The sequence below is a fragment of the Sylvia atricapilla genome, chromosome 1, assembly GCF_009819655.1.
Source record: "Sylvia atricapilla isolate bSylAtr1 chromosome 1, bSylAtr1.pri, whole genome shotgun sequence".
In the NCBI taxonomy this organism is placed as follows: domain Eukaryota; kingdom Metazoa; phylum Chordata; class Aves; order Passeriformes; family Sylviidae; genus Sylvia; species Sylvia atricapilla.
The window spans coordinates 91,783,393-91,793,718 of record NC_089140.1 but is presented as its reverse complement, the minus strand read 5'-3'; the positions used below and the strand labels follow the sequence as shown (position 1 = coordinate 91,793,718).

Sequence of the window (10,326 nt, the reverse complement as noted above, 5' to 3'; positions counted from 1 at the left end):
ACCGGGGCGGGGATTCCCCATCGCTCTCCGCTGCGGGGCCCCGGGATCGGGATGAGCACACCACACTAGGAACGTGCGTCCGGGGAACTCCGGCCGCGCCCGGTGCAGGCGGGACTGTCCCCCCGCTTCCTGGCGGCCCCTGGGTGTTGGCACGGCGCTCCGCACAACACACACAACAAACACGCGCATTTCCCCGCGGCCGCCTCCCGCGGCGCCGCCGCACCTGCAGTGGCGGGATCGGCCGGGCCGGGCCGGGTGTCCCCGGGGCACGGCGGTGTCCCCGCGGCACGGCGGTGTTCCCCCGGGAGAGGCCGGCGCCGCGCCGCCCGTGCCGCGGCGGGCGGGAATCCAGCGCGGGGTTTGCGGGGAGCCGGAGGGAGCGGCGCCGGCGGCCTGCGGGCGGGGAGGCGAGGGAGGCGGGGAGCCGGGGAGGGAGGGAGCCGAGCGGCGCTTTGTTACGAGGAGCCGGCGGGGCCGCAGGGTGGGGTTGTCCCCGCCGCCGGCGCCCGTCCCCGCGGGCGCTGGGTGACAGCGGCCGCCCGCCGAGCCCCCCCGCCGCCGCGCCCGATGCGCCCGCACCGCGCCGCAGCCTCCGCGCCCGCCTTTGTGGAGCTGCTCGCCGGTCTCCTTCCAGCAGAAGAGGAGCTAGCGAGGAGATATAAAAAAGAAAAGCCCACCAGGCTCGAGTTAATGTTTGAGAAGTTCGGGTGCGGGAGAGTCTGGTAGGATTCCTTTATTATGCCTATTTTTGATGGATTTCAGGCAGTCGTTCGGAATAACAGCCTGCGTCCATTACCTTGCTTGCGGGAAGTGCTTTGGATGTCCTCCATAGGTAGCGGGATGACCCGCTTAAAATCTGTATCCATAGTGTAATACGATACAGATAGGCAAATATTTTAATACATTTCTGTGTACAGCTGTGTAAAATCTAACAGGAGAAATTTGGGTAAAGTACTGTGAATTTTACTAATAGCTTGCCTTGTTTGTTTGCTGGATGATCCATGATAACTATTCATTTTATTAAAGCTTCGGGGGAGGGCACCCGAGGAGGTGGGATTTTTTAAAAATCTGATCAAAACACGTTTTCTGTGTAGATCTCATTCATATTTGCAATGTTATCTTAATTACCTGGTGATTTCGAGTCTCAAGGTAGGCAGGGTCAGGCCTGGAACACTGATGGAAGCTCAGTGAGGAAAAGCTAACACTTGAGGAAGAAGAAGACAGTTCACTGCCGGTTCTGTCATTGAAACGAAATATAAACCTGTTGTGACTAGTTTGGGTCATTGCATTTCCATGCCTTTCTTTCACCCTCAAGCACTGGATGAAAACGACAGAATATTGATTGATTTCCAATGTTGTTAATTAGTGTTTATGTTTAGAGCTTCACCTGCAATTCAAGTTAGAGATATGAATTTTATTTTTATCAATCCTTGAATATTTCTGGTAGTAATTCTGTTGGCAGTGCTCAGTGACGTCCATTTTCACCCCATAAGTGACCACAGTTTGCTAACAAACTCTTTTCGTCGTGTTTGATTAGTGTAACCTTTTTAACATTTGGGATAATTCTTCCACCATAACTTTCTCTGTGCATTTTCTTCTGCCTAAAAAAACATTTTGTGGGCTAAAAATGCTCACACATGCCAACTTAAATTGATTTTTGGTTTGGTTTTTTTTTTTTTCATTTTACTGGGCTTTGCAATGAATTGGAGCTTGGGTGTCTGTTTAGATGTGTGCGGGCAAAATAATGCATGTGTGAACATAACGTGCATTTCCTAAGTTGTGTAATTTTTTTTTTCAAGCTATCCTTCCAGCAAATCACATCACATGCCTTATGGTCTTTAAAAGAAGAATGATGCACAACAGTTCACGGTAAAGATGAGGAGCTGAGAGATATTTCTCTTATCTTAAAGCTGTAGAGGTTTGTGTGAGAGGACAAATACTTAGGACGCTGCTTTGTTTTAAGGCAAGTTGTGCATTGAATCATGCCAGAAGATATTTAGGATAAAGTGTTTTCTTACTGCGTGTGTCTTGGAGCCTAGGCACCTGTAAGAGTGGGACAAGCTTTCCAGTCTTTGTTTCTTAGAATTTACTCTGCAGCTGTCCTCATGTGCCCACACAAATCAATCCACTTTGCAGGATGAGCTATACACTGTAAACTACTTTGATTTCAGCACAGATTCCTACCTGCTAAATTTTATCCCAGACATATGTCCTGGAAAGACTGCTTAGCCTCGAAATGGAAATTCTGTGGGCTTGTGAGAGTCCTTTCTCATATTCTGCAGAGGAGCCAGTGGGCTGCAAGAAGGTGAATAATAAATATGCATAAAGAAAAAAGAGGTGAATATAAATAAAGGGTGGTGTTTTGATGCAACTTCTCAGTATTCTAGCTTCTGACATCTCAGAGTGCTTTCTTGTTCACCCAATTGCAAATGAAGCTTTAATACACTGAAGAAAGTAGGGTAAGCATGTAAGAGCTTGAGAAGAGTCTTCCAAAACTCTTTTCTTCTGTGCATTAAACTGCCCACACCGGTTCTTGAGTTCCTTTATGCATCCTAGATCATAATCCTGGCTTCTTCACAGAAAGGACGCAAGTAGAGTGTGTATGTTTAGGAAACAAATACTAGGAATGTGATTAGTGGAAGGAAAGACCAATATATGCTTCTCAGAGTAGGACTTATGTTTCTATTCTTTAATGTTTAGTATTTGAACTTACAACTGGGGATCTCAGATGCTACTGCAGTAAAAATAATAGAAGTAAATGATAGTGTGGTATGAAAGTCATACTTAAATTTCACTCCATCCATGAAAGATGAGCTTTTATTCTAGTACATAATTTGTTAATTTATCATAAGTCATATTTATAAATGTTTTAGATATTTACTGACATCAGCTGATCTCAGCCAGTATGTGGAGCTAGATATTTAGCACCTGGAATCCAGAAGTCCTAGTAACATTGTTTCACTTTTTGTATGTAGTCTCCAAAGTTCTGAAAAAACAGTTTTTCTAAATAAAGGGATTTTTTAAACAGAAACATGTAATGATTTTTTTCGTCTAAGATTCTCTCACATTTTCAAAACTAGAAGTAAGATTTGCATGCATCAGTGGAAGGTAGAATCAGTCCTTTCTAATCACATGGAGTGATCCTGGATTTTTAGGCCTCACAACTTGTTGGTGGGACTGTATTTCATCCCATTCCTTGGTGGAATTGAGGCTAAGATAGAGAACCAATATTTAGTCCCAAGAATTTCATTTCAGCAGCTGTCCAAAGCAACTTAATGGTTTGGAATGGTGCAAGAAATATCTAAGTTAAATAGATTAATAGATAGAGTTCTATTCCATTAGAAGTCTCTTATTTTACGTGTTTTCAGAGTGGTTTCATGGAGTGAACTTGCCAGTTTTCTATATCTTTGCTAGGATGTCAATTTCCTGACTACTATTTTTTTTTCCTAATTGTGTTTTATTTCAGGAGCTCCTGAAGCAGATTCACTTCCAGTAGACCCAGACATTGCAATGATTGATATAAGATGAAGGAAGTCTCTTTACTTACACCTAGTTTGTTCTGTGGGTTTATAGCTGTTTAAGAATTCCTGTCACCAGCATGGGGGGGTGACTTAAGTTTTCACACACCATAAAAAATAACTTGATACAGTGTGACAAAGAAAATACTGGATCAATAAATTGTCTTCCTCATGCTCAGCTACACAGCTGTCTTACTTCGTCCTCCTTTGCTTTCATGTAAAATAAACTAGCCCTTCTATGAGCAGTAGCACTGTTACATTCTGATTTCCTATGGATCTTTCCCGTAGTCCCCTAGATCCTGTGTGCTGCAAACACTTCAGCTTTCCCATCCTTGTGACTCTAGGATTTGGTAAGAGGGAGCAGAATTGTGACTATCCAGGACCCACGTAGGTGCCAGCTGCCCTGACAGGATGAGGCTGGAGATAACTCAGTCAAGCACTGACAGAAAGTGTAAACCAAGTGTTTGCTGCCTTTTCCAGTAGGGGTACAACTTAACTACTGGCTTATTTCTATTCACTCTGCTTTAGTTTTGGTATTCCAGGCTTTGTTCCACTGTGTCCCCTGTTCTTTGACTCTTTTGTTTTGCTGGTGTCATGGTTTAACCCCAGCCAGCAACCATGGACTGTGCAGCTGCTTGCTCACCCCCTGCCCAGTGGGGTGGGGAGGAGAATAAAAAAAAAAAAAAAAAGTAAAACTTGTGGGTTGAGATAAGAACAGTTTAATAATTGAAACAACATAAAATATAATAATAGCAATAATAATACTTGTGGTGAAAAAGAGAGAGAGGAAGAAAACTTAAGAGAAACAAATGATGTACAATACAGTTCCTCACTACCTGCAGGTGCCAGCCAGCTCCCTCCTCATTTATACACCGAACATAACATTTTGTCATATGAAATATCCATTTAGTCAGTTCAGATCAGCTGTCCTGGCTGTGCTCCTTCACAGCTTCTTGTGCACCTGCTCTCTAGCAGAACATGAGGAACTGAAAATCCTTGACTTGGAATAAGCACCACTGAGCAACAGCTAAAACATGCACGTGTTATCAGCATTATTCTCTCTAAATCCAAACCACAGCACTGTATCAGCCTCCAGGAAGAAAATGAACTCTTGTCTCTGCTGAAACCAGGACAGCTGAGCTTTGTGATATTTTATGGGCTACTCAAGAGAGCCGCTGTTTTTATGTCAGACTTGGGTTCTCATTTCGATATTAGCTTGTCTGTTAGCTTTCTTTATAAGTAGTTACCTTCATTGAAAGAGATGGGAATAACTGTAAGTACTAAGATGTTTGGAGGAAAGGAACTACAAGGATGGCACAAAGAAAGTCCTAGTGCAGTGGAGTTAAGGAAAAATATATTGAGAAGAAACCTGAAGATGTTATCTAGTGCATCATCAAGGAATGTTATGAAAGAAGTAGTAGAAACAATGGGCAAAAGACTAGAAAATTAATTTTGGCAGAGTCCTAGACTGTTAGGAATATGAGTTAGTATATATGTTGTATCGCTGGGTTTAATGGTTAAAAACAAAAGAAATGAGAGCTGAGGCAGCATTTCTGCCCAAAATCTAAAAGTAATTTGAGCTACACAGTTACAGCAGAAAGGAAGGGGGAGAAAAGTGTGAAAATGTAAAAGAAGCAAAAATATGTTTAGTTTCACAGTCATATGTTGTTAACTTAAGGCAACACTGCTTTTTTTTGTTTGGTTTTTGGGTTGTGGTTGTTTGGGGGGTTTTTTGTTTGGTTTTTTTTTGTTTGGTTGGTTGGTTTTTTGTTTCTTGTTTTTGTTTGTTTGTTTGTTTGTTTTGGTTTTTTCGGGGTTTTTTGTCTTAATGGCCAAGAATTCCCTGTTATTAGCTACCTTTTTCCCGTTGATTACATTAGTGCTGGGCTTGAGAAGAGAGGTGGTTGCTGACATGGTGGAAGGGTGTCACAGTGGCTGTGTTGAGTAAGGTAAAAACTCTTTTTAGCCTGGTTGTTTGGCTCCCCAGAGTGACCAGTAGTGACAAGTGCCAGGAAGTGCCACACAGGCAGGGCCAGCAGTCAAGGGTGAAGGACCTGTACCTTCCACATGATTGATTTCTGTAGTTATTTCTTATCTCCTTGCAACTCATCTTGCTTCTCTGTATTGTAATACAGGTCAAGGTCCTGCTGCCTACTGGGGACCTGAGGGGAGAATCTCCCCCAGCCAGGGGGACCTGAGCATGGGGGAGAATCAGGCTGACAGGTCTTTAAAAAGACAACTTCTTACTATCATTACTCATACAGCTTTCAGATATTGTAGAGAGAAGGGATAAATTAGTTATACACAATCAGCAAGGACAGAATGAGGGTATTTTGCATACCAAAGGAAACCCAAACATGCTGAAGGTGGCTTTAGACGTAAACTTGAACCTAGTGAGGGCTGGATTTTGGAATTTGTTCCTAACTTCACGGCTTGGAAAACTTTCTGGGAGTGAAAAAGTGCAATGAACAGGAAAACAAGATAATAAGAGCAGGACACTAAATAAATACTGAGTATTTTGTATCAAGACAAATTGTAACAAAGACAGCTATTCATTATAGTCTACTTCTGGCACTGTGTATCCACTAAAGTGGCAACACAAACCAGTAAGTAATTGTGTTATATCTTACCTGATCATTCCATTATGTACTCTAGGACTACTCACAAGCTATTCTAGAAAATAAAATCAATCAGAAGCTATGCTTAGGAGGGTTTTTTTGCTGAAACACTGATACTGCAACCAGTTCTAATTTCTGTTTGTTTTTTTGTTTTGTTTTGTTTTCTTTCATCATTGTTTTCATAGGAATTGTGGCTTCTTGGAGAAACAGTAGAAAATGCAAAACGAAATCATAAAGCCTGCTAAATACTTCTCAGAAGTGGAGAAGAGTGTGCTGCTTGCATTAGTTGAAAAATACAAATATGTGCTTGAATGTAAAAAAAGTGATGCAAGAACTATTGCTCTGAAGCAACGCACCTGGCAGGCACTAGCTCATGAATATAATTCACAGCCCAGTGTATCACTGCGAGACTTCAAGCAGTTAAAGAAATGCTGGGAAAATATCAAGGCACGGACAAAAAAGATAATGGCACATGAAAGGCGGGAGAAGGTAAAAAGGAGTATTAGTCCACTTATAAATACTCACATCGTAGGGAAAGAGAAGATTGCCAGCATAATGCCTGAGCAAATGTACTTTTTGCAGAGCCCACCAGAAGAAGACTCCGAATATCAGCCTGATGCTTCTAGTCAAGGTATAAATGTTGCTATGATGGTGCGAGTAGCATTGCTTTGTATGTGATTTTGCCAGCAATTCTTTTTCAAATCTCTCCACTTAGCTGTGATGGCTGGATATAGAAAAGTAATTTCGGAGCTATGATATTACAAGGCTCTGTGTGTTTCCCTAGGCCTCTGGGAGTTAAACAGGTGTGAGATTTTTCACAATTTTTTTTATCTGTTTTTTACGTATCTGCTGCTTTGTGGTAAGCATCACAGTTGCTGGCATGCTGGATTTCCAGAGGACAGCCTGAGGATATCTTTATCATTTTTAAAGTATCATTTTACTGGTTTAAATAAAAAAGCCACAAGCAGCAAATTGATACACGATTGCCTGCTGCAAGAGTTCCCTGTAGGTCTTTCCTCCTTTGTTTTCAAGGACTAAAAGGAGTATACAAAGCCAGCCATATTTCACACTGCAGTCCACACTGGAGAATGGCCTTTATGAAAAAGTTAAGCGCTACATTCTTCATTGTTTGGCAAGCATACCCAGAAGGAGTAATTCAATACCAGAAGGGAGGGTGGCTACAACAGTTTCTTGCAAATTTTTTTATGTCAGGATCTCACACAGAAGATTGTCCTTGCTCAAAAGGCAACAGCATCTACATGGTTAGATAACATTCTTAGAATGTCTCTTTCATAATTGTATTTACCATAATTGATCATTGGGATTTGGATGGGAATGTATTCTGAGACCTTCATTTGCCATGGTGAGTATTCTGGTCCCTGCATAGTCTCTTTTATTTCAGAAGAACTGGTAGAGCCTTCTCAAAGTTATAATAATGTGATTTTTTCCTAAAAGTATACACTACTGTATTTATGACATCTACAGCAGGGATAAGGAAAGAACAAAAAGTGTTCTTCCTAGTATTCCCTCAGTATTTTGGTATTCATGTTGATACAGCCTCACTCAGATCTTTCATAATAATATTGCAAGTCACATATGGATTTAGCTTAAATGGCTGCATTAAGGTTTTGCCCCAGGCTCAGCCACCTAAATTTAGGTGTCCACTTACAAGTGACTACATTCATTTTACTCCCACTGTAGCCTTGGAGGTCTTTCGACAGAGACCCACGTGGTTCTGGTTCAGCCCATTATGCCCTTAGTATTTGGCAGCAGAACTGCATTATGTAGTGCTTTGCTACTGGAGCATAAGGTTTATATGCATGTGTCAGCAACTTACATTTCTGTTTCTGGAAGCAAGGAAAGAGAATACCATAATACTTTTTCTTCTTTTGTTCGCAGAGTCATTTGTTGTGTCAAACAGAGAACTTTGTGATGAAGACAAAGAGCTGGTGCATTTTCCAGTGTGTGAAGGCACCTCCCAGCCTGAGCCTTCGTGTTCTGATGTCAGAATAGCAGCAGATAAGAACTACAGAAGTAAAGCATCTCAGGAAAGTGCTCTGAAAAAGATGCATGAAGAGGAACATCATCAACAAATGTCTATTTTGCAACTCCAGTTAATCCAAATGAATGAAGTTCATGTGGCAAAGATACAGCAAATAGAACGAGAGTGTGAGATGGCTGAAGAGGAACACAGGATAAAAATGGAAGTGCTAAATAAAAAGAAAATGTATTGGGAGAGAAAACTGCAGACCATTACAAAAGAATGGCCTGTATCATCCTATAACAGACCCTTTCCTAATTCACCTTAGAACACAGAAGGGCAGAAAGTCAGTCTGATTTAGCACATTTATGAGTAACACGCACTGGAAAGAGGGTTTTCTACTGTGAATGTACAGTGACAGGATAGGTGCCTGGTGGTAGTGAACACACTATGACTCTTAATGTTTAGGGAAACAGCAGTATAGTTCACCAAGAGGAAAACTCTGCTGTTCATTTGTAGGTAGTTCTGATTTGTTTAACTCACAGACATGCACAGTGTTCTAAAATGTTAACTTATTTTCCCCTCTCAGAACACCCTTGATCCTTACAAAATTTAAGGTACTCTGGGTATTCTTACATTGGGTGTTCCTAAGAAAACTTAGCAGCTTTAAACTTCAAGCTGTAGTGTTTGTTTTGATTTCTATCTCTTCCTATCTACCATTTCCCAAATGAAGGCAAGGGTTGGAGTTGCTCTCTGCTATTGAGACAGATATTCGTTGGTCATTATGCTGAGGCCTAGGGAAAATAAACTAGTTAATACAGTCCATAACTTATTCCTCGTAGAAGATGTGAAAACGAAGGAGGTAGCAGGAGGGCCACTGTAGTAACATCCCTCTCCTTCTGAAGAACAGTAATGTTTCCCAGCTGGTTGTCTGACTGAGAGAATGGTTGTGGAATGGCCCTCCAGTTGCTTAAGCTTGACACTTGAGAAGTTAAAAAGAAGGCGACTTCTTTCTCAAAAGCCACTGTGCTTGTTCTTTCATTTCCAGGCCCATCTTGTATTGAAGTAGAATACCTAAAAAGGGGGGTCAAATGCTGATGCCAGCACTGTGTGCTGTTCACCTGAAGTCATTCTGAGGGGAAGAGCTTTTTAAGAATTCATAAAGCTCTCAAAATGCAGTGAGCCAGCCAGCCCACTGGCAAAGTCTCCCTGTATTTTCCTATGCAATACTTGATGGTGTAGCAGCTAGCTTCATTATTTCTCATTAGCTAGAAGAAAAGACTAAGGTTCACCCTCTTTTCCTTCTCATAGGGTGGGAAGCAGTTCAAGGGAATCATTCCTGTCTTGAAGCACTGTTCTGTTCTGTTTTGTTCTGTCCTGTGAGTTATGGTGGTGTGTTTCTTGCCTTTGCTGTCAGTGAGGAGTGATGGACATGATTTGTATGAAGGCATTCACATGAAGGTCCCCACAGATTTTGGACATCCAGAATAGTAGATAATAGGAAAGCACAAATAAAGATAATCTTTACCCTGGCAATCATTAATTCTAGTGGGGCAAGGGTTAAGAAAATGTGGAATGCAGAACCCTGCAAGGATTCATAAGGACTTCTGGTGTGTGAAAAACTGTTTTACAGGAAGGTGTACAACCATCATTTGAAGCAGTGAGAAAAATGAACAAAACCATAAATTTTCATTGAAGAATCAATCTGAGTATCACGTTATTCAATAAAGTATTTTCAGATCATGACTCCTGAGGGCAAGTCCATACTGTGAGCAATGTGTTCAAAGCAGAGTATGTTACAAGGCATACATTCCTAGTTACACTCCTATCTCTTTCCCTAGATGTCCTTTCTGGTGAAGTGAGTTCATTTTGGTTTTGTTTTTGATTGAGTATGGTTTTGTGTGTGTATGTGTGTGTGTGTGTGTGTGTGTGTTTGTTTTGACCTGCTTTCACTGCTGGTGATTCATCTTTGCGAACACTGCCATTATCAACCACAGGACTCACTGTGGTTAACAGTGTGGTACCTGTGCTGCTTCCTTAAATGTGCTGAAACCAGCAATCACAATGGGAGCTATTTATTACAGCTCATTTTACATGACAGAGAAAAAAGTTGCTGAGCTGCTGCAAGATAAAAAAATAGGCCCTGGCTGAAATCTGAAGATAGATCTTTTTGACCACAAACTCAATATCTTTATAAATTGGCTGTGTG

The 10,326-nt window shown here is 41.7% G+C and overlaps 1 protein-coding gene across 2 annotated transcripts; it reads left to right on the top strand.

Moving 5' to 3' along the window:
• Positions 1-433: 433 nt before the first annotated feature.
• Positions 434-9,863, top strand: MSANTD3 (Myb/SANT DNA binding domain containing 3). 2 transcript variants are annotated; one of them, XM_066327805.1, is made up of 4 exons: positions 434-722; positions 6,322-6,625; positions 6,719-6,767; positions 8,036-9,863. In XM_066327805.1, the coding sequence occupies exons 2-4, from the start codon at positions 6,353-6,355 to the stop codon at positions 8,443-8,445; spliced, it is 732 nt and encodes a 243-aa protein (XP_066183902.1). In that variant the 5' UTR covers positions 434-722; positions 6,322-6,352; the 3' UTR covers positions 8,446-9,863. The 2 variants fall into 2 exon arrangements, with proteins under 2 accessions (XP_066183902.1, XP_066183895.1); XM_066327798.1 differs by having other exon boundaries at positions 6,322-6,767.
• The last annotated feature ends 463 nt before the right edge of the window (positions 9,864-10,326 follow it).